Genomic DNA, 22,556 nt, shown 5'->3' with positions numbered 1-22,556 from the left:
GCCAGGATAATATTACATGTCAGCCAGGTCGATATTATTGGCCCGACCTGCATGGCAACTGCAGCGAACCCCTCAGCAGTGAGGTGCACAAGACAGGAAATCCTTGAAGCCTCTCAGACGGGGCGAGAACTTTCAAACAGGGCGATTGCATTTTGTTTCAACTTCGAGTTCTCCATCCAGTTGCCCAGCCATCTCCAGTAATACCAAGGGATATTACGAATCCTACATCCACGACCAGTGCGTACTTGTCATCAGATATGGCGGAACAGTTGGCCGTACGCTCTGTGGTAAACACCGCCGCTTTGCCGCAGGTGCTCAACGACGATCTCGACAAGGCCCAGTGCAAATTGAGCGAAAGATTTGCTCGCCTGGTCGCACTGAAAGCTCCCACCCACCAACTTGAACCTGTCCAAGAGCTCGCTAGAAGGGAACTCACCGAATTGTGTCCTTCTACAACCGTCGTGGAAAATAATGCAGGATCAAAAATTCCATCAGAGGAATTGAATGCGGCTTCTGCAAGCGAAAGTGCTTCGGTCGCGATCAGATCTTCGTCCCCGGCAAGTGCAACACCTCACAGCAAACCTTCCTCTATCACCGACGAGTCGAGGAACTCAGGAACCTCGTGTATGACAACCATAGCCAGCACCAGCACGACTGAGGGCCAAGAGGTCCTCGAGCTAGAGAAGGGAGTGTTTGTCGCCCCAAAGCTCCTTATACCCTGCGATGATGTCGAAAAATGGAACACCATACAACCTCGTCTGGAAGATGCACTCTTGAATCTATTCAAGCCAAAGCCAGGATTGGACCCATCGCTATCTCTGGAACTCGTGATGGCAGGCCCTTTCAAGGCACCTCTCAAACCCTCAATTGTCCTAACTTGCTGCAATGAACCACACAGGAAGCGTCTGAAGAAGTTACTCAAGTCGCAGAAATGGCTGGCAAGCACCGGATATCCTCTGGCTGTTGTTGTTGACCCCATACAGCAACTGTCTCTCGTTCAAAGACGGACTGAGCCCTCTCCTTACGGTCATAACACAGTCGCATTGAGCGTTGGTTTGGGTGTCGGGCTGGGCCTTGGTATACTATCTTTGATGGCAAGCATTGCCTTCTTGCTTTGGAGACGACGTAGACGTTTTCACTCGAACACGTCTCGACGAGAAACAGACGAGAGTGGCAACCGCATCCTATCGTGGATTCGGGGCCAAGACTCGATCAGGAAAGGCCCAAACACTATGATTTCAGAAGATTCACCAGGACTCGAAGAGCAGTATGCCTCCAATGCCAGGACAATGCAACAAAGCAATTTACCGGGGTTCAAATTGGCTCCCGAAGCCGCAATGGCCCAGCATACTCCTACCAGCAAGTCCATGCACAAGCCTCCCTCGAGCGTTTTTGCGCAGATGGACTCGCTCGAAAGGGTGACAATGTGTGGAGCCCCAGCTATGGTCTACATTCGTGGTTCACAACATGCCTACTTCACAATCGGAGGAACAGTGCTTATAGATGGATCGATGTATGGACTTGCCGCAGGGAATTCGTTAATACATCCAAACTGGGGGAAATATCTCCCCGAGAAGGTACCTGAATACACTGGTGGCAACAACGTCGGAAGCCCGCCGCCAGACTTGGAATCCGACTCCGACTCTGGCTCCGAATCCAACACAGCCTCGCCCTGGGTTTGCCCGGTCCATGAACGCGGCAATGGAACTAACACACCCGAGGCTCACTCTCCACAGCAGATCGGGGATAATGTCACCTGTATTCATTCGTCATTGTCGGTTTCGAGACCAAGTCATCAGCAATATCGACCACAGGCTGTTGATATCCTCAGCGAACGAGAAATGATTGGCATCATCCAAGCCCCCGTCACATCACACCACGACCACGGGCAAGAAAAAGTGAGACTCGACTGGGGACTTATCGAACTCATCGATAACCGGTGCTGGACCGTGAACAAACTGATATCCGATCCCTCCTCCAGCCCAGAGGAGATTACAAGTATAGCTGAGACCGCGCACCTACTCCACGGGGAGGTTACAGTAGTCGCCGGCTTCACGGGTGTAGTGAAGGGGTGGTTAAAGCAGGACCCTGTCATGCTGAGGCTGGGATCTTCCACCTACGAAGCTCATCAGATCGTCTTGGGCAGGTCTTAAGAGTGTTGAAAAATTCGAAAAAAAAAAAAAACAAAAACAAAAACAAAAACAAAAACACGACGTGTTAGAAATGGTTTCGTAGAACTAGGGTGAGGCTCAATTTATCGTTTTTCAGCGGACTTCGGAATCACGCTGTCGCAACTTCTTGTATTGTCTTGTAGAACTGACTTGGGTCATGGGCAAACCGGCCGAGGAACAGACCTTCGACACCACTTTTCAGCTTCTCAAAAAGACCCGGACCTGCACTCCCGCCATATAGTAACCTCGTGACGCCCTTCCGCTTCTGCACGCAGTCCAAAGCTCTCAAGCGCTTGGCCACATCAACCACGTACTCCGCGGCCGCCGGCTGGGCCGCACCAATGGCCCATACCGGCTCGTAGGCCAATATGACTTCGGCTCCGTCCGGCACGGCGGCCACGACGGACTCGACCTGGACCCTGCACTCGTCGACCGCGACGGTGACCTCGCCCTGCGTGCGCTCCCCGATGCACACGAGCGGGATCATGCCGTTCTGCGCAGCCGCAGCGGCCTTGCGGGCCGCGTCGTCGTCCGTCTCGCCGAAGATGCGGCGGCGCTCGGCGTGGCCGAGCTCGACGATGCGACAGCCCACCTCGGCGAGGACGGCGGGCGACACCTCGCCGGTGTAAGCGCCCACGTTCTCGTAGAAAACGTCTTGGGCGCCCGTCAGCACCTTGGTTCCCTCGAGTTGTGCAATGACCGAGGTCAGAGTAATGTGGTCCGGGATAATGAAGACGTCTATATCGTCGAGAGGACGTGGCGATGCTGAGAGGAGCTCCTTCACCTGCTGGATGTAGTCGCGCGTCCTAGCTGCTGAGAAGTACATTTTGGTGGAGACTCCTACGAGCCTGCGCCGGGAAGGGGTAGCCATTGTGCAAGAAATTAAGGACAAAGGTTAACCTGATATGAAATAATTCTCGGGGCCTTCGCTCGGAAAAGGGAAAAGGGTTGATTACATGCCAGAGAAAGGCAGATATGGCACCTAGTATATGTACTTGTGTTGTATGGTAGGGACTGAATAGGTCCAAGGTTGCTGCTGTAGATCCCACAATTCCCCCGAGTTCCCCTCAGTCAGTGGGGGAAAGCGCTAAAGATTGGGGACGCGGGGCCGAAGATTCAGTGAGATTCGGATGGAGATGCCCCCAAGATCAACCGTCACAGTAGAACACACTACACCAAAAGTCGCCTAATTGAAAGATACCACTTCATCAGCTAACAACTGGCATGCACACAGACCTCATGGTGATTATGCAGGTAGGGAATCGTACGTAATAGGTGCGTAACTACTGGTGCTGCTCCAATTCCGAAATGGCGTCCACCTTGGCCGCCGACGCGCTGTTGGGGTCGAACTCGTAGCCCAGCCACTCTCTGGCGAGCCGGCGCGCCAGCTCCAGCCCGATGACCCTCTCGCCCATGCACAGCACCTGCGCGTTGTTGCTGAGCACGGCGCGCTCGACCGAGAAGCTGTCGTGCGCCGTCACCGCGCGCACGCCGCGGATCTTGTTGGCCGAGATGGCCACGCCCAAGCCCGTCCCGCAGATGAGCAGCGCCCGGTCGCATTTGCCGTCGGCCACCAGCTTGGCCGCCGCCACCGCCCGGTACGGGTACGCCGTCTTGTCTTCCCGCGCGTGGCTGCCGACGTCCTCGACCAACTCGACGCGCGGGTCCTTTTCGAAGTCGGCTTTGATGCTGTCCTTGTAGGCGACGCCGGCGTCCTGCATGTTTGGAGAAAGCCGTTGGTCAGATACCTACTGGGATACACCAGGGCAGAAAGATGAGGCAGGAACAGTCAACTTACGTCGCATCCCATCGCGATCTTGTACTTTGGTGATCCCATGTTGACGTCGTTATAGTCTCCAAAATATGGCTAGCTTCTAACTGTTTCCAGCACTTGGCTTGGTTTTTGGGGAGGAAAGTCTACCGCCTAGAAATACTGAGGTCGAATCTGGACAATGACATCCTGTCACTTCCGGCTCATCTCCAAAATTACGAGAGAGAGGGAGGGACGGATACGACAGATTGCCCAAACGCCATGACGCTTATAGCAACCCGAAACGGCTCACCCAGCAGGGGCACAAACATCTGGGCCTTTCCGCACCTACCTGCCTACCTACCTCTTAGTCACGCACCAATCGTGACACCCGGTGCCAAGCGTACGTGCGTACCTTCGGTCTTTACCCCCCCTTCCCCACTCGCGGTACTTGAAGATTATCACCAGAACCGATGGCGGCTATATTCGCATTCGATGCCCAGAGTGAGGGGCAACACCGAACCGAAGAGAAACAGAGACCCCCTTGTTCTGGGGTGGCACATCTCCGCAACTACTGCCTATGCTGCTACCCTGTACGTACTGGAAAGCCAGTCAACAGTCACCAGCCATCGAGCCTGACTTGCGACATCCGTACGCGGTTCGGGTCAGCTGAGCCGAGTTGCAAATGACCTCTTTGATACTTTATGCCCTGAAACCCACAACGTTCTCGACTCGAGTCGCCCTCTTGTTTGTCCCCCAGCTTCTCCGCCGCCGACTCTCCACAGACTCCACCCCCAGGTTCCTAGCCCAGCATCCGCCCCCCTCGGCTTGCCCGATTAGGCAATCCCTTGGGTATAAGCGACTCAGCAGCCATCCGGACTTTCTGCAACGGGTCGACGCGGCCGCCGTCACGTGAGATACAGGGGGTCTTCTCGCCATTGGGTGTGTGACCTGCTGTCAAAAGGACGCCAGGAGGTCAAGCAAGCAAATAAGTCCTGGGAGATCCTGCAGAGAACCGGAGATCGGGCAGACATCTCAGAAGCAAGCAACAATGTCAAAACGTCATCTATTCCAGTCGCCTGACGGGCTCGTCAACAAAGCCCTTCGTGGCATCATCTCATATAACTCATCGCTAAACCTCGACGAGGCCAACCGCGTCGTCTACGACACCGACTACAACAGGTCCAATGTGTGCATAATCAGCGGTGGAGGCTCCGGCCATGAGCCCGCCTGGGCTGGCTACGTCGGCAGCAATATGCTGGCGGCCTCGGTGGCCGGCGACATCTTCGCCAGCCCCAGCACCAAGCAGATCGTCGCCGCTATCGAGGCCGTCCCGTCGGACAAGGGCACCATTCTGGTGGTGACCAACTACACGGGCGACTGCCTCCACTTCGGCTTGGCCAACGAGAAGGCTATCGCCCAGGGCCACAAGAGTCGCATGATTATCTGCGGCGATGACGTGTCCGTCGGCAAGGTGAAAGGAGGGCTCGTCGGCCGCCGTGGCCTGGCCGGTCAGATCGGCGTCCTCAAAGTGATGGGCGGCGCCGCAGGCTCCAGCGCGTCCCTCGACGAAGTCTACGACCTCGGCGTTGCCTTCTCGGACCAGATCGTCTCCATAGCCGCTACCCTCGACCACTGCCACGTGCCTGGCCGGACGGAGCACGGCATGTTTAACGGCGACGAGATGGAGATCGGAACGGGCCCGCATAACGAGCCGGGCTACAAGAAGCTCTCGCCCGCCCCCACGCCCGAGGAGCTCGTCAAGTCGCTGCTAGCGCACTGCCTAGACCCCAACGACCCGGAACGAAGCTTTGTCACGTTCGACGAGACCGACGAGACCATGCTACTCGTGAGCAACTTCGGCGGCATGTCGCCGCTCGAAATGGGCGCCCTGGTCGACGAGCTCCTGGAGCAGCTCGCGCGCGACTGGGGCATGGAGCCGGCACGCGTGTGCTGCGGCCAGCTCGAGACGTCGCTCAACGCGCCCGCCTTTTCGATTTCCGTCATCAACGTCACCGCCGCGGCGCGCAATTGCGCTTACTCGGTCGACCAGATCAAGGAGTTCTTCGACGCGCGGACCAACACCAGCTGGGAGTCCGTCGCGGGCTCCCAGTCGCAACGGCGCCGTGGCGGGCGGAGGCAGCAGGTCGTTCCGCCCCCCGCCGCCGAGCTCAGGAAGAACGTCGAGGATTCCGAGGACTTGAAGGTCGATCCGGCCACACTGGAAAGCATGCTCCGCAAGGCTTGCGAGGCCGTGGTCTCCGCGGAGCCGGACCTGACCAAGTGGGACACGGTCATGGGTGATGGCGATTGCGGCGAAACCCTCAAGACGGGCGCCAGCTGCTTGGCAGCAGCCCTCGATTCCAAGAAGCTTGCGGCCGAGGGTTCCGTGATAGAGGTCTTGCAAGAGCTGGAAGAGATCGTCGAGGGCAAGATGGGTGGCACCCTCGGCGGCATCCTGGGCATCTTCTTCGTGGCGCTGCGGACCGCCATTGAGCAGAACACGGACCTGGCCCTGGGGTCCGAGGGGCGTGCCGGAGCTGTGGGCCAAGTGTTTGGGGATTGCGCTGCACCAACTCGGGCGCTATACGCCGGCCAAGATCGGCGACCGTACCGTCATGGACACCCTGCTGCCGTTCGCCGAGGCCATGAAGTCGGGCGACTTCGATGCCGGAGTCGAGGCAGCCATCAGCGGCGCCGAGGCTACCAAGACAATGGCGCCCAAGCTGGGCCGGGCGACTTATGTGGGTGCGGATGCGAGCAGGGAGCTGCCGCCGGACCCGGGTGCTTGGGGCGCTATGGTGGCTATTAAGGGTCTTAGGGAGGGCATGTAAACTTGGTATAACCAAGTGCAGTTTTTCTAGTTCTCAAGTACATATAGTGTAGGGTAAATAATTCCTCTGGGTACTTTATGAATATTCGGCATCATACCTGGCGTAACATATACTGTTTGATTTAGTTGCTGATTGTCGTGTATGCATTTACACACAAACTTGATAGGCTGCCCCTTTTGCTGCCCTATTCATTTTCGTAGGAAATCACGTCTCGAAGCCATAGCAGTTGCTGTAACATATGCCATCCATTCTATCGCCTATGAACCACCAGGCTATCTACGCCTTCCCAGCGCTGCCCAACCAAACGCAATACTGCTCAATAGCCTTCTGCATCGCATCCGTCCCGGCCTCAATGACGCTCGTGAGCGGCTTCCCCCTCATCTCGTCCTGCACGCGCGCGTAGTGCTTGTTCATGCCCTTGTTGATGTTGACCTTGCTGACGCCGGCCCTGATGCACCGCCGGAAGATGTCCTCGTCGAACGGGTCGGCGCCGTGCAGCACCAGCCGCACGCGGTCCCCGACCTGGTCGTTGATGGCCGCGAGCCGCTCGTACTCGAGCTGGATCCCGCGGGGCCCGTACTCGCCGTGCACGTTGCCGAACGCGGGCGCCAGCAGCTCGATGCCGGTCGCGACGAACTCCTCGGCGACCTCGGGCGTGGTGAGCAGGCCCTCGAGGTCGGCCGTCTCGGCGACGCCGTCCTCGCCGCCCTCGATGCGGCCGGGCTCGGCCTCGGCCGCGATGCCGCGCGCGTGGCAGTACTCGACGAGCTCGCGCGTGAGGGCCAGGTTCTCCTCCTTCTCGTAGTGGCTCATGTCGCACATGATGGAGTCGAAGGCGTCGGGGATGTCGGCGGCGCGGCGCACCAGCTCGGGCGTCTGGGCGTGGTCCAGGTGCAGCGAGACGGGGACCTTGGCCGTGTGGCAGGCGGCGGCCGCGGCCAGCACGAGGGCGGTGCCGGCGTACTCGATGGCCCAGGGGAAGAGCAGGACCATGGCGGGCGAGTTGGCGGCCTCGGCGGCGCGCACCGTCGCGATGATGGACTCGATGTTGTAGCAGCACATGCCGGGGACGGCGTATCCTTCCTTCTGCGCCTTGTTCAGGATCGCCATGGTGCGGTTCTCGGCTAGCAAAGGGCGCCCCATCTTGGAAGAAGCTGTGAGTGAGGTGTTGTTCTTTTGTTGTTGTTGTTGTTGTAATGCGCCGGCTCGAACCCCAAGCTATTTGTTCCCTTGTAGAAGACAGGAGCCTCAATTCAGGATTATGTTATGATATCGTTTCGTACGGTAAACACCAAGTCCAAGTTGGTCTCTTACACGGTTGAGCGTAACTTGGGACTGTCTGATGCTGGATGCGGAACTTTTGGAGTCGCGTGGTGAAGTAAGTGGCTCGTTGGACGAATGTGGGATGCCGAAAGCCCGGCATCTTCCTTTCGGGACAACATTCGCTCGACTATTGAGTCGCCAAGCCAAGCCCACCAAGCGCTCGTTTGGACATTCTGCCGGGACACGCCAGAAGACGAATGCATTCTGCCTATGCGCGCGCAAGCCGGCATGGAGAATCCAAACCCCCACCAGAATAATGAAGATTGAGGGGTCTGTCTTCATAGTGGGGTCGTATTGTGATGTCAGTCAGCTCCATGCATCCATCGCCCCTGACTTGCTGGAGAACCGGGCAGGTGGAGGAGGGGTTGGAGGCGTGGAAAATGGGCGAGTACAGCCTGAACGAAACCCGAAGTCGGCTCGGAAAGTCGGGGGAGTTGACCGGGGACCAAAGATGAGGGATATCCCTGACCCATGACCCAAGTCCCGGATTCGTCCTCGGGTCATGGCTCGGGTTAGATGTGAGCGACTAAGCGACGATATGTGGGCCCCCTATTTCGGGAGTGCCACCGTGGTGGACATTACCCGGCAGCCCGTTCTGTCGACGGCTGATACGTTTTGGGTGTCAAGGCATTGGGAGGGCGACAATTGAAAGCGAGGACTAGTAGACCTATTGCAAACAAGCCCCTAAACCAAGCCACCAAGACTGAGCTCATACTGTGATACCGACATCTCCAGACGGAGCTGAGCAACTCAAAGAACAATAGCAAACATGGCATCCTCAAAGCCGGACATTGCCTTCATTGGCCTCGGCGCCATGGGCTTCGGCATGGCCACGAACCTGGTGAAGCAAGGCTACAAAGTGACAGGCTTCGACGTCTGGGGTCCGACGCTGGAGCGCTTCAAGGCCGAAGGCGGGCTGGCCGCGACGATGCCGGCCGAGGCCGTGAAGGACAAGGACTACTGCGTGTGCATGGTGGCGACGGCGCAGCAAGCGCAAGCCGTGCTGTTTGACGGCGAGAACGCGGCTGTACCGGCCCTACCGCAGGGCGCCGCGGTGCTGCTGTGCTCGACCGTCCCCTGCTCCTACGTCCAGGAGCTCGAGAAGCAGCTGGCCGCCGTGGGCCGTGGCGACATCCAGCTGGTGGACGCACCCGTATCAGGAGGCGCGTACCGGGCTGCAGACGGGACACTGTCCATCATGGCGGGGGCTTCAGATGCGGCCATCGAGAAGTCCCGGTTCCTGCTGCAGGAGATGTCGGACCCGGCCAAGCTGTACATCGTCGCGGGCGGCATCGGGGCCGGCAGCAACATGAAGATGGTCCACCAGGTGCTAGCGGCCAACCAGATCCTCGCGACGAGCGAGGCCCTCGGCTTTGCCGCCCACCTGGGCCTGGATTTAAAGAAGGCCGCCGACACCGTCATCGGTTCCCAAGGAAAAAGCTGGATGTTCGAGCACCGCAGTCCGCGCGCGCTGCACCCGGAATTCCAACCGATCGCGAGCGCCACCACCATCATCCTGAAAGACACCAGCATCATCACCGCCGAAGCCCGGCGAGCCGGCTTCCCGACACCCATGACCAGCACCGCGGAGCAAGTCTACTTTACCGGCGTGGGCCGCGGCTACGGCCCGGACGACGACAGCAGCCTAATCCGCCTCTACTGGGAGGGCAAAGGCAAGGTCGGCCCCGTCGCCGGCACGGCGCAGACGGACGAGGCGAAGCTGGCCCTGGTCGTCGGCCTGCTCAAGGGCATTCACCTGTGCTCCGCGGGCGAGTGCATCGCGTTCGCCGCGCGCCTGGGGCTGGACCTGGACCAGGTCTTTGAGCTCTGCATCAACGCGGCCGGCGGCAGCGCGATGCTGGAAGCGGTGGGGCCCGAGATGATGAGCTTGGTCAAGACCGCGGGAGGAGCCGCAGCTGGCAGCCCGGCTGGGGATAGTCTGGACAAGGTCGTCGGTGAGCTCCAGGAGGCGGTAGATGAGGCACAGAGGCTCAAGGCCCCTGTATTCCTGGGTAGCCAGGCGCTCAACCTTACTAGGTTAGCACTGGCACACCGGCCGAAGACTGCTGCGGCAGCTACAACCGGGGTGGTGGCCAAAGTATGGGGATAGGATAAGGCAGAATAGGGGTATCTGGCATTTTAGCCCTACCTGTATCCTACTCATCAATACCACTTTTCACAATCAATGTATTCCTTTGAATATCTCAATATACCGATCATGATAATGAGTCTGTGGACCGAGCAGAAGCTGAATTTATCTATCCATCGTTCATGGGCCCCTATGCTGCCACAAGCCCTATTGGCCAGCGTCGTATATCAATAATGTACTGACCGTATGTAACCTATCAGTTCCAAACCCAACAAGTCATTTGCCATGTAACCACATAAAACATGGGAATCGTACAAACGCCCAATGCCCGCTCGTCTCATTATGCTCATCTCCCTGTATCGTCAAATATCAGAACGCCCTACTCCTCCAAACCAAGGAATCATTACGAATGCATTACACCTAGGCGGCGGCAGCAGCAGCGGGCTTTCTTGCCAGGGCACCTCCTTTCCTGTTGGCGCCGGGCCTTGCGAGCGTGTATTTGGCAAACGCCCTGGCCAGAGCCTTCTTGCAGCTGACCTTCTGACTGCCAACAAAGCTGTCAACTGTCACGGCAATGGCGCGGTCGATGTCGTGCGAGTTGCAGTACTCTGACAACCGCATGCGGCAGAATGCCTCAGAGATGCGGATGATAGCTTCCAGATGACGGACCTGTAACAAGTTATATTAGCATTTGATCTGGTGAGGGAGAATGGGGGTTGGGACATGCGTACCGTAATAGGGTAGGCACCTGTAGCCAGTGATTCCCTGCGCATGTCTGCGAACAACCGGGCCACCTTGTCTTCGTCCATGTGCAGGAGCTTGGGATGGCAGTGGTCGCGTGCATATAGGATGTACTTCCGCAGGAGTTCCTGGGGGATCTGTCCCTCCTTGGCTTTGGCCTGGCTTGCCTGGCTCTCCTTGGCGAAGGACTCGGAGTCGTGCTCCACCTCCATGGAGTCGGCGCCGTCGACACCGTCAATGCCGGGCTGGGTCGAGGGGTGGCTACGACTGTGAGACCCGACAATGAAACGAGCCAGGCGCTCATCCTCAGCGGGGTCAACAGTGTCGCGTACCACGCAGAGGATGTCGAAACGGGACAGAATCGGCTCTGTCAGCTGGACGTTCGAGGAGAACGGGATGGTGGAATTGTAACGTCCGCCGATGGGATTGGCAGCAGCGATGATACCGCAACGAGCCTGGAGCGTGGTGACAATACCAGCCTTGGAGATGGAAATGGTTTGCTGTTCCATGGCTTCGTGGATAGACGTACGATCTTGGTCGTTCATCTTGTCGAACTCGTCGATAAGGCAAGTACCCCTGTCAGCAAGCACAAGAGCACCACCTTCCAGGGTCCATTCGCTGGTGAGAGGGTCCCTACGGACACTAGCCGTAAGACCGACAGCTGAGGCACCCTGACCCGTGGCGAAAACTGCTCGGTGGGCGGTCTTCTCGACATACTTGAGCACCTGTGACTTGGCGGTACCGGGATCACCCAGGAGCAAAACGTTGATGTCACCACGGACATGATGCTGACCCTTTGTGACCTTTGCCACACCACCGAACAGAGACAGAGCGACGGCGGTCTTGATGTCCTCGTGGCCGTAAATACTGGGTGCGATGGAGTTGACGATCTTCTCAATGATTTGGGGATCGCGCGAGATCTTCCGGATCGTTTGCTCGTCTTCCTCGGTCAGCCTAAAGCCAGCGAGCTGGTCGTGAGACTTGACAACATTGTTGGCCTCGAGGATAGTGGCGAAGACAGGGAATCCGTTGCGGTTGTTCAGTTGAGCATCGTAGTTGTTTCTGTAGATACCCGTGACCTCAATCTCCTCACCGGGCTTGGCTTTGTCGATGAGGTCCCACAGCAGAATCACTTCTCTTGTGCGGGGCAATCGACCAGCAGGAACAGTTCCAGGGGACTCTTGCAGCGTGAGCTTTTGGTAGTTGCGGTAGACAGTCTTTTCCGAGTTAACCGTGAACGGACCGCGGGACTGGCAGCTCTGACAGAAGGTTATCTTGACCTCGACGTTGGACTCCTGCTGGAAAGGACCCAAGGTCACACCACACTTGGTGCAGTCGAACTTGACATACTTGAGCTGAGGGAAGACGCCTGAACGGCGTGTCACAACACCGCTGACTCTGACAAGGCAGTTGAGGTGGGACTGTCTCAGCTGGCGGAGGGTGTAGTGAACGGGCAGATCGAAGATGCGCACGTGGATCTCGGAGTGAATGCGCTCGTAATCCGGGTAATGCAGCAGCACAACGTCCATGGCGACGTCGTCGAACAGCTTCAGCATTTCGGCGGGGGCGTTGGCAAGGAAGTAGGCCAGGATAGCTCGGGACGAAGAGAGGTGATCGTAAGATACTTCGAGAGACTCGGCGTTGATCTCACCAAGGGTGCGAATGCGGTTACCATAAACGGAAGAGCCATTCTCATCAGTATATTCCGTGAGGAAGGCCTTGAACTCTCGCTTGATGGTACGCTGAACGGCAGGTTGCGAGACCCACTCGGTCAGACTGGCTGCTTTGATGTCCTGCAGGGCTTCGAGGGAGAGCTCCTCGTCCATGATGTCCTGGTCCATCTCATCGTCGGGGTCCTCGTCATAGTGGTGACGGCGACGACGGGGCTGGGCGGTGAGGTCGACTTCGCTACCGAGGTCATCGGGCAGGAAGGCGTTGGGCATCTCCCGTCTGCGAGCGACTTGGCGATCTCTGCGGTTCAGTTGTGCTTCGAGCTGTCTTCGCTCGGCGAGTTCCATATCGCCATATTCGCCCTCGTCATCAATGTCAATGCCTTCGTAGCGGTCATTTTCGTCCTTTCCCTGGTAGTCCTTCTCGAAGCCCTCGTTGAACAAGTCGACATCGTCGTCGGCCATTTCGTCAATATCATCGAGGTCATCATCCTGTATTTCAGCCTCGTCCTCCATGTCGTCGTCGTCGTCGCCGCCATGGGCAATGGGGAAGGCAGGCGGGGACGAGGGCATGGGACTGGAGGCAACCATCGGGGAGCTGACATCGACGGCACCACGAGCTCGCTTACGGCCCGCATGAGAAGCCACGCCCCGGTTGGCCGAGTCCATGTTGTGCCGCAAAGGCGAGCTGGGCGGATTTTGTGAACTGGACCAAGGACCAAAGTCAGTTTTTGTCCGAGTTGTGCCGAGGGTGTCCCTCTTGTTGTTTAGTCAACAAAAGATAAGAAGACCACATACCTCATATTGAGAAACCCGCACTAGAAACTGGTTGTGTCTGGTTGTATTTGGACGCTTTCTCGAAGCCTCGATCAAACAGCAGATCGGGTCGTCGGGAATTGGATGGGGCGGATTGAGGTGAAGTTGGCGCAAAATTGAATGGGAATCTGGTAATCTGAAAGGGGGGGGCAGAAGAGGATTGATTGACCGACCCGGCAACATTGCAAATTGGCCCTTGACGCGAAAATTGGGTGGAGGGGACGTGAAACGCGTCTTTTTGGCAGCTAGACACTCGTTACCGCGTAAAGTGGCCCACGCATCGACGCGACACTCTGAACCAGGCTTAGTGCCACTTAAAGCAGCACCTAAAGCAGAGGTACTTCGAGGGTGTGGAGCCGGTACGTCGAGTAGAGAACTATCCACTCCCAGGTCGCGTCGCCGCAAGTACCGGACACAGCTGGCTGAGAGAGGTCGCGTCTCTTGTCGATTAATGCAATGCATAAGTCGGACTCAACCTCCACCACTTCACAGCTACCCCCTGCTAGCTACGATCATTCCGCGGTCTGTCATTCAGCTGTTCTATTCCGCTGCCTGCTACTCCCGTCGTCAGCTGTGTGTTCGTCTGTGCCTTATCAGTCGATTACGCAAGTTAACCCCTTCGTTACTGGTTGACCCGCAAACTCAATTCGTTTCAATTCGTTCCTTACGTCGACCTGTAAGCAATTGCGCCTGTCGATTTCACAGCCGCAAACCATGGCCGACAACCTGACAGCCGCGCCTGAGGGCTCCAATGATGCCATTGTCACCATTTCCGGCAAGACGGACGATGCGGCACGCAAGCGACGCGACTCGGAGAATTCGCAGACCGCTGCCGAGTTCCTCAGAGACCAGATGCAGCTCGAGGCCGATGCGCGCGAGGCACTCCCATACGTACGTTATATTCACATACTCTGCTCTCCTACCCTATGTCCATAATGTCCGTAATGCCAGTGATCTAACCTGATATCCCCAACCAACAGAGTATTGAGAACTGCACCAAGCAGCTCGGCACACTGCGACAGAGCGTCTTCGCCTGCCTGACCTGCCACCCGCCGCCCGCTAACCCCAACGACTCCACTGCTTATAAGCCCGCCGGCGTCTGCTACGCGTGCTCCGTCCAGTGCCACGGCGAGCACGAGCTCGTCGAGATCTTCCAGAAGCGCAACTTCACCTGCGACTGCGGCACCACGCGCTTCGCCGCCGACCAGCCATGCACCCTGCGCGTCAACCCCGCCACCAACACCAAGGGCGGCGTCCACTCCGAGGCCGCCGACCCGAACAACAAGTACAACCAGAACTTCCGGAACCGGTTCTGCTCCTGCTCCATCGACTACGTGCCCCAGGAGCAGAAGGGCACCATGTTCCAGTGCCTGGGGCTCGGCACCCACGAGACCGGCGGCTGCGGCGAGGACTGGTATCATCCCGGCTGCCTTGTCGGCCTTGGACCTAGGTGGTACGAGAAGATGACGGCAGTCAAGAACAAGAAGCCAGCAGATGCGACCACCACATCCCATGATGCGCTCCCCACCATTTCAGAAGACGGACCAGCCCCCGACGGCAACGGCGCAGACGAGGCGGAAGACGAGGACGATGACAATGATGCCCCCCCTGCCCGAAGGATTCCCGGGCGAGGACGACTTCAACCACTTCCTATGCTACAAGTGTGTCGAAGCGCACCCCTGGATCAAGAGGTACGCCGGCGCGTCGGGTTTCTTGCCCCCTGTATACTTCAGCAGGGGTGGAGAAGAGAACACTTCGGCATCAGCGCCCTCCAATAAGCGCAAACTCGACGACGAGGTGGAGCAAGTATCCGAACCGAAACGTGCCAAAACCGAGGAGGTCGAAGATGGCCAACCTGCCGAGCCAGCTCTGGCAGTGCGCGCCGCCCCCGCCACGGTCAAGTCCGAATCAGAGGAAGAAGACAAGAAAGAACCGGCAGCCCAATCATCCGAGTCGACGACATGCTGCAAGTACGACACCCTGCCGCCGGCGCCCTCGGGCCAATTCTCCCTCTTCATGACCGAAGGCTTCCGCGACACCTTCTGCCGCTGCACCAAGTGCTTCCCCCTGCTGGAACCGCACCCCCAACTCCTCGACGAGGAAGAAGTCTACGAGCCGCCCCTGTCCGAAGGCGAGGGCTCCAACGACGGTGCCTCGACGCACGGCAGCGGCTCGCTGTACGAGCGCGGCGAGTCGGCGCTGCGCAACGTCGACCGCGTGCGCGCCATCGAGGGCGTCATGGCCTACAAGCAGCTCAAGGACAAGCTCACGCCCTTCTTCGAGGAGTTCGCCAAGAGCGGCAAGGCCATCGGCGCCGACGACATCAAGGAGTACTTCGCCAAGCTGCGCGGCGACGAGCAGGCCATCAAGGACGCCGGTCAGGCTGCCAAGGATGGGGGCGACGATAATCATCGTCAGGAGCAGAGTGGGTACTAGGGCAGCCATCCACTAGTGCCGAGTTGTATCCCCCTTGGGTCCTTGAGACGGGATCCGGGTGATCATGTGTATTATGACTTCTTCTTTTTTCATGTATGACTAGTTTGAGGCGGAGAAGCTGGGAGACAGGATTTAGCCAGCTTTCGCATAACGAGAAAGGGTATCTATCAGATGGATGGGCGAACGGATATGCCCATAGTAGCCATTCAGGCGCGTATCAAGTTGCTATACACACAAGGTCCGGCCACTAGGGCCACGGACACGATTTACGATAGAATGAAGAACAAGGTCACAATATTCTGGGCTCATTGTTTTCATGAAAGGCCTGAATGTTTATTAGCACAGAAGCGTTTTTCCACTCAAAGCCCAAGTCTACGGAGGCAGATGGCCTGGATCTCGATGAAGCCGGCCAGGGCAGGGTGCAGCGCTGGTCGAGGATGACCACCTTCTCGGCACCGAGGGCAGAGGCCTTATTCTCAACGGCGGCCCAGTCCTCTTCCCTGACCAACATTGGCCAGGAAGCAGACGACGGTGTAGTCCTCATTAATGGGCCATTTCAGAACAGTCCATTATACAGGCCGGTGTAGGCAATTGGTGATCGGAAGTTGTCTTTCTGACTTGCACTGGTGTCAAGACACGCCGTGTGATGTGACTGGCTATCTCGTCAGCAGCGACATCGGCAACAAGCTCCTTGCTTGGTGGGCTTGGTGGGATGTTTTTGCGATGGCTGAACTTACGTGCACCCCCACCATTAAGTAATCGCCAAAAGATTGGCGGGGACAGCGCGTGGTGTAGCTCAATCAATCGGTTAACCTAGGCTAAGCACCGAGCAGTCCCAGGTGCTTGCTTATCTTATCGGAGCTATCCCACCATCCCGCCAGCCCACCAGACCTAGGACTCAGCTCCGACTCGCTTGCATCCAGTCACGATCCGTACCTGCAGCACCAACCTACCCTTACCCAGGCAAACCCCACACGACTTGCTGAATCCATCAATGGACCGATGACTCCCATTCAATTCTTGTTATGCTGATGGAACGAGCATGAGCCGAAGAAGCCTCCGACGTGCCATGTTCAGCGCAACTCGGCTTGGAGACTGCCAGATGGGAATCTCGGGTGCTTCCGCCCAGGTCCTGCAGCATCTGCCATCACGTGAAAGACCATCTAGGAGTCAGGCACAATACACGCATCTTTTCTTGGCGAAATGAGCACTGCAGCCTCGCTAAGTACTGATGTATTCGTGTAGGGGAGGCCAAGTCAGTCGCAGAAGCTACTCAGCTTTCGCCAGAACCCGATTTGTCCCGTTGACGCAAAGAAGCTCAGCCACATACCATTATGGTTTTAGTAAGAAAGGTGAGTAGCCTTCTGGGACTGTGATGATCGATGTTGTCTAGTCGCTGGCCATGCGTGCGTGCAGTGCCGGACGATGCCGCACAGTCTACTTGGCTTGCGGGGCGCTCAATGGCTCAATGGCGGCTCAAAGTAGCCTGTCCTCGAACCATATGGCCTGTCGTACTACGGGCCAAAGACTTACTTAGTACGATACCTTGACGACCAAATGGATACCTACTCCATTCCATACCTTGGTGGTTGCGCTAGCGCCCCTCTGCTATACTGCGGCCATGATCACAGCGCCTGCTCATCGTAGTTTTGGTATGTAGGTCTTCTTGGTCTCACACCCCGTCAGCGAGACTGCTGCTGCTTCTACAGGAAGAGGCTCCAAGAACCAATCTCATGGGCATATGTCCGGCGCAATTCACAATTCAACTCGCTGTTTACCCTGCACATCGATCAAACTGGAGAATAATCGACGCAACGAATCCGCTTAGGGCCGTGGTCTTGGTTGGTGTTTATGTGGATTATACTTCAGCACCCCCATGGAAGGAACGCCTCAAGACTTGACCAGACTGCACCTTAGAAGGCCCGGCCATCGAACCATGATAACCAACACCAGGCCCATCCAATAGAGTCCGTTGGAGATATCAGTTGAGCTATCTCATACATCTTCTTATACGTCCAACAGGTGCTATATTGGTTGGGCCTGGCCAAGATAAAAGCACTCCCCATAGCCACTCCTTCGAGACTGGAAAATTTCTCCCTTTCAAAACACATTGCTTCCACTCCGGATGCCTGCCCACAAACAGTCTTACTACTGACACATTTCCAACTCAGCAGTACCCTCTCAGGCAACACCAAGCCCACAGCATGGCATCGTCACTGGAGAAGGGGGCGGCACCACCGCTTGGTGCCCCTCCACGTTCAACAACAAATTCATCCCTCACTCAGGAGAAAGGACCGGGACCAGTGTTGGCGTCAGTCACGGCTTCATCATCAGCGGGGTCAGACCACACAGGCCCGACAGGCCCCAACACGTCTTTGAAGAAAGTCATTACCACACGCCAATTTGTGCCAATGGCCCTTGGAGGCTCCATCGGTGCTGGACTCCTCATCGCCAGTTCGGTCGGCTTGCAGCGCGGTGGACCGGCCGGTTTGGTCTTGGCCTTTGCCATTGCCGGCTTTGCCGTTTGGTTGACCATGTGCGCCCTAGGCGAGCTCTCGGCCAGCTTCCCGGTCCAGGGCTCCTTCTACGACTATTCCATCCGCTTCATCTCGCCGTCGTGGGGGTTCTCGATGGGCTGGAACTATGTTATCAACTTCCTGCTCATCGTGCCCTTCGAAACCACCGTCATGATCCTCATCACGAAATACTGGTACGACCCCAACATCGCCTGGTTCGTTCCCGTCGTCCTCGTAGCGCTGTTCAGCATCGCCGCCGCCGGTGCTAAATGGTACGCCGAGGCCGAGCATGCCTTCGGCTTGGCCAAGGTCGGCGTCATTTTGCTCTTCATCATCACCTCCATCGTCATCTGTGCCGGCGGTGTAGCTTCCGACCCCCGCCACGGTACTGGCTTCCGGTATTGGCGAGAAGGTGCCTTCCAAAACGGCATTCGAGGCTTCCTTTGGGTGTTTGTCAACGCTGGTCTGGCCTACGGTGGTACCGAGATGCTCGGCTTGACTGTCGCTGAGTGCAAGAACCCCGTAAAGGTCATGCCATTGGCCGCCAAGATCGTGGGTGGGCGCATCGCCATCCTGTATATCCTCCCCCTGTTCATGGCCGGCCTCGTCATCGGCCCCGATACCTTCAAGGAGTACGAGCATCTCGGCAAAACATCGCCGTTCGTGCTTGCCATCCGCCAGGCGGGCATCCCCGGGCTAGCCTCCTTTGTCAATGCCGTCATCCTCATTTCCGTCTTCAGCATGGCCAATGCCAGCATCTTCGCCTCGTCCCGTGCTCTGCGCGCCATTTGTGCCCAGGGCATGGGCCCTCGGTTCCTGTCGCGCACCACGAAGAAAAGGGGCCTCCCGATCACGCTGTTGGTAGTCTTGGCCGTATCGATGCTGGCCTTTATCAACGCGGCGCCCAGCGGAGGCGAGATCTTCGAGTGGCTCCTGGCGCTTGCGTCGGCCAGCAACTACTTCACCTGGCTGAGCATCTGCCTGTCGCACGTCCGCATGCGTGGCGCCATGAAGAAGCAGAACAGGGATCTCAGCGAGCTGACATGGCGGTCTCCCGTCGGCACATGGGGCAGTGTGGTAGCCATTGTCATCTTTGCCTTCGCCCTCGTCAGCCAGATTGTTACCGCCATCCTCCCTCCTGTACCCAACGAAGACGAGTCCCCGGCCCAGTCGATACTCCGGGGGATCCTGGGCTTTATCGTGGTCATTGGCGCCTGGCTCGGCCACATGGTCATTACAAAGTCGAATCTGCTGATTCCCCTGGAGCAGGCAGATCTCAGGATGAACGCGGATGTGGCCGATACCAGACCAGCTGAACCCTGAGTCTTACAGAAAAACGACAAAAAAGAGAATGCTTGTATATAGAAACTTTAATAGTGTACATAATGAAATCGTATATGTAGATATTTGCAATGGAATACCATTGTTTTACTCTATGCCTTTTGAATAGCATGTACGGTGCAAGGGTAAGCGGCTCAAGGACACCTCGCAGTACTACGAGATATAGTAGAAGCCCGGTGGTTAGCCTGTTAGATGAACAACGATATGCCAAAGCTCTATGATTGGACACACCGAGGCAAGATTACCAGATGCAAACCCCAATGCCGGGCATCCCACGCAACAACTGCTGCTGCTGCTGCTCCAGCACTCACCCCAGGTGCTCTATGTCTCCTTCGTTTTCTTCCCTTTCGGCTCACTTCCCTGTTCGAACTGGAACCGAACAACCTTGATGGTCGATTGTGGTTCTGCTATCATGTGAGTGGCCCTGAGAAAGCCTGGCATGCCGCCCGTCTGGAAACTTGCGCTTACGGCCGCCGCCACCCCGAAGTTTGATAAGTCTCAGATCTACACGGGTTCGCGCACATTGGTTCTGATCATGGGGAGATGGAAAACCTCGAGGGCCCGATGCTTACTGATACCTTGTTGAATCCTACGAGCTGCTTTTTCTCATTGAGATCAAGTCCCATGGCCACCTGCCAGTTGCCAGTTGCACTATTTCATATGAATGGAGATAGGAAGAGCGGGTTATATAGCATTGAACTATCTCCTATGTAGTTTGCTCCTTCTATATATATATATATGAAACCAGTAGATACGCAAACAAGAAAACCATATGTTCATCGATGTACCCACATGTAAGTATCCAAGTAACTCACGCACTCTACCTATGCACACTGCTACGTCTGCGTATGTATCCCATGAAACCCATGCGCAATCGCCCACCCGCACTCTGCGCGCCCCAGCTCCTTCATGGTCCTGGCGTCCAGACACAGCAGATAACTATTCCGGCCGTACCCGTCGAGCACGACGCTCAGCAGCACGCCGTCGTCTTCGTCCACCGCGTCGCCAGGCCGCGCCACGAAGATGGCCTCGCCCGGCGTGTGGCCGCGCGGGTTGTCCCAGTACAGCGTCTCGCGCGTCTCGAGGTCCGTCTTGCCCAGGCCGTCGAGCAGCGTGCTCTGCCCGCGGTTCGGCAGGCTGTAGAAGTACCGGTACTTTTTCGTCGCGTAGGCCGGGTTGATGGTCGGGAGTTCGCCCACCCTGGGGGCCTTGATTTCCAGGACCTTTTCGCTCTTGGCAGGCGTACTGCTGCTTCCTCCTCCCTTACCCTCGCTCTTCTGGGACGGGACCCGGAACTTGTGCCTCGCGAACCGGGACTGTGTATTCCGGTTCCGCCTCTCGTCGCCCCAGAACGCCTCGGCCCCGCCGTCCCGCCGCAGCAGCACGTCGAGCTCGAAGCTGCGGATGATGTCGAGGGAGGGGTACTCAATGACGTCGCAGTACACCAACGTCTCCCCCGTCTCCTCGTCGGTCTCCTCGAACGCGTTCACGCTATGGAAATGAAACCCCGCGGGGCTCTCGTACGTCGCCACGACGCCGCGGCCGCCCTTCCGGTCGATGACGAACCATTTACACGTTTTCGACTCGTCGAACGGCTCGAGGGCGTCGACGATGTTGCGCTGCCAGGGGATGTGCAGGCCCATGGTCGCGAGGTGGGTCGAGGGGATGCACAGGATCAGGAACGACGGCGACAGGAAGAAGGAGTGCATGTAGGCCGGCTTGGCGTCGGCTTGGTGGATGGTCGCGATGATGTCGGTCGTGCCCGTCGCCGCGTTGACGCGGAACACCCGGTACGTCGCCACGGGCCCGAAGTCGAGGTTGTAGTTGTACAGGTCGCCCGTCGCCGGGTCGCGCTGGGCGTGGGCGCAGCTGAGGGGGCCCTTTAGCAAAGGGTGCAGCTTCTGCTGCGCCGCGAAGCCGATGGGCTCCAGCGTCTGGAGGTCCATCTCCTTCAGGTTGCAGCTGTCGGTGGTGAGCCACAGGTTGGCGGCCGTCGCCCGGTGACCCGCCGACGGCTGCTGCGCGCTCGTGCTAGCTCGGGAGCTCCCCAGGCCCGGCACGTTTGCTTGGACCGTGACGGATATGTTGTCTAGCCGCGGCCCGTTCTTGGGAAAGGGCATCTTCCACACCGTCATCACCTTTCCGAACAGGCCGATACAGGGGTCTTGCCGTTGGGCGAAGGTGAAGCCGTTGGGCCGCCCGTTCTGCCGGATTTCCTCCACCAGATCGTCCGTCTGGCATCGGGACGCATACTCCACCCTCACCGTGCCGTTCTCGTCGGGGACGATGGTGAACCTATGAGATTGCCCAAAGCCGTCGAACCAGTGGCTGACGCGGTAAGTACTGTTTAGTGCGGTCTTGACCTCGAAACCGCCGGGGCCGGTCCGGTACAGGGTCCCGGCGGCCCAAGTTGGGATCGACCCCTGGACTTTGAGATCTACGGGGCCCTTGACCTCGGTCAAACCCTCGAACTGAATTCGGTGTTAGCCATTGATTCAATATGCGCTGGGAGACGAGTAAAAGGAACAACTTACACCAGCTGCGTTGGGCCAATCATCAAAGTTTTGGTCCAACATCTTCTGGACGTTGCTCTCATAGTCTTCGTCCTCGTCCTCGTCCTGGGGCCCTTTGCGAGAAGGGCTCCCGAATGGGAGCCCTTGTCCACCGTTCAACGCCATGCAATGATGTTTATATGTTGTTTTATCCGCAGTTGATTGCTTCCGGTCGTCAACTTGGTTGTTTGAAGATGTTACAAGGCAGACCAAGAAACCGCCGAGGCGTTGACATGCAAGATGACTCCGGACGGGTGAGAAGGTGATTCTGGTGTTCTATATATATATATATATATATATATATATGAGACCCCTAT

General features: G+C 57.4%; 10 protein-coding genes across 10 annotated transcripts; 5 read left to right on the top strand and 5 right to left on the bottom strand.

Moving 5' to 3' along the window:
- Positions 1 to 257: 257 nt before the first annotated feature.
- Positions 258 to 2,153, top strand: PG986_004331 (uncharacterized protein; the record flags this gene model as incomplete). Its single annotated transcript, XM_066840553.1, has 1 exon — positions 258 to 2,153. One exon carries the CDS (start codon positions 258 to 260, stop codon positions 2,151 to 2,153), a length of 1,896 nt encoding a protein of 631 aa, XP_066703180.1.
- Positions 2,154 to 2,280: 127 nt separating this feature from the next.
- On the bottom strand, positions 2,281 to 3,042 carry PG986_004330 (uncharacterized protein; the record flags this gene model as incomplete). The annotated part of the gene is made up of 1 exon (XM_066840552.1): positions 2,281 to 3,042. The coding sequence occupies one exon, from the start codon at positions 3,040 to 3,042 to the stop codon at positions 2,281 to 2,283; it is 762 nt and encodes a 253-aa protein (XP_066703179.1).
- A 412-nt stretch (positions 3,043 to 3,454) lies between these two features.
- On the bottom strand, positions 3,455 to 4,008 carry PG986_004329 (uncharacterized protein; the record flags this gene model as incomplete). The annotated part of the gene is made up of 2 exons (XM_066840551.1): positions 3,455 to 3,886; positions 3,970 to 4,008. 2 exons carry the CDS (start codon positions 4,006 to 4,008, stop codon positions 3,455 to 3,457), a joined length of 471 nt encoding a protein of 156 aa, XP_066703178.1.
- Positions 4,009 to 4,972: 964 nt separating this feature from the next.
- On the top strand, positions 4,973 to 6,755 carry PG986_004328 (uncharacterized protein; the record flags this gene model as incomplete). The annotated part of the gene is made up of 2 exons (XM_066840550.1): positions 4,973 to 6,463; positions 6,522 to 6,755. 2 exons carry the CDS (start codon positions 4,973 to 4,975, stop codon positions 6,753 to 6,755), a joined length of 1,725 nt encoding a protein of 574 aa, XP_066703177.1.
- A 276-nt stretch (positions 6,756 to 7,031) lies between these two features.
- PG986_004327 (ketose-bisphosphate aldolase) lies at positions 7,032 to 7,898 on the bottom strand (the record flags this gene model as incomplete). The annotated part of the gene is made up of 1 exon (XM_066840549.1): positions 7,032 to 7,898. The coding sequence occupies one exon, from the start codon at positions 7,896 to 7,898 to the stop codon at positions 7,032 to 7,034; it is 867 nt and encodes a 288-aa protein (XP_066703176.1).
- Positions 7,899 to 8,847: 949 nt separating this feature from the next.
- PG986_004326 (uncharacterized protein) lies at positions 8,848 to 10,188 on the top strand (the record flags this gene model as incomplete). The annotated part of the gene is made up of 1 exon (XM_066840548.1): positions 8,848 to 10,188. One exon carries the CDS (start codon positions 8,848 to 8,850, stop codon positions 10,186 to 10,188), a length of 1,341 nt encoding a protein of 446 aa, XP_066703175.1.
- Positions 10,189 to 10,587: 399 nt separating this feature from the next.
- Positions 10,588 to 13,381, bottom strand: PG986_004325 (minichromosome maintenance protein 2; the record flags this gene model as incomplete). The annotated part of the gene is made up of 3 exons (XM_066840547.1): positions 10,588 to 10,836; positions 10,899 to 13,284; positions 13,377 to 13,381. The coding sequence occupies 3 exons, from the start codon at positions 13,379 to 13,381 to the stop codon at positions 10,588 to 10,590; spliced, it is 2,640 nt and encodes an 879-aa protein (XP_066703174.1).
- A 727-nt stretch (positions 13,382 to 14,108) lies between these two features.
- On the top strand, positions 14,109 to 15,830 carry PG986_004324 (uncharacterized protein; the record flags this gene model as incomplete). The annotated part of the gene is made up of 3 exons (XM_066840546.1): positions 14,109 to 14,285; positions 14,375 to 14,866; positions 14,931 to 15,830. 3 exons carry the CDS (start codon positions 14,109 to 14,111, stop codon positions 15,828 to 15,830), a joined length of 1,569 nt encoding a protein of 522 aa, XP_066703173.1.
- A 2,411-nt stretch (positions 15,831 to 18,241) lies between these two features.
- Positions 18,242 to 19,669, top strand: PG986_004323 (amino acid permease; the record flags this gene model as incomplete). Its single annotated transcript, XM_066840545.1, has 1 exon — positions 18,242 to 19,669. The coding sequence occupies one exon, from the start codon at positions 18,242 to 18,244 to the stop codon at positions 19,667 to 19,669; it is 1,428 nt and encodes a 475-aa protein (XP_066703172.1).
- Positions 19,670 to 20,523: 854 nt separating this feature from the next.
- PG986_004322 (carotenoid cleavage dioxygenase 1) lies at positions 20,524 to 22,365 on the bottom strand (the record flags this gene model as incomplete). The annotated part of the gene is made up of 2 exons (XM_066840544.1): positions 20,524 to 22,158; positions 22,222 to 22,365. The coding sequence occupies 2 exons, from the start codon at positions 22,363 to 22,365 to the stop codon at positions 20,524 to 20,526; spliced, it is 1,779 nt and encodes a 592-aa protein (XP_066703171.1).
- Positions 22,366 to 22,556: the final 191 nt, after the last annotated feature.

This window comes from Apiospora aurea (genome assembly GCF_038362705.1).
Source record: "Apiospora aurea strain CBS 24483 chromosome Unknown utg000003l_segment0_segment0, whole genome shotgun sequence".
NCBI lineage: Eukaryota > Fungi > Ascomycota > Sordariomycetes > Amphisphaeriales > Apiosporaceae > Apiospora > Apiospora aurea.
This window is presented reverse-complemented; position numbering and strand designations above follow the sequence as displayed.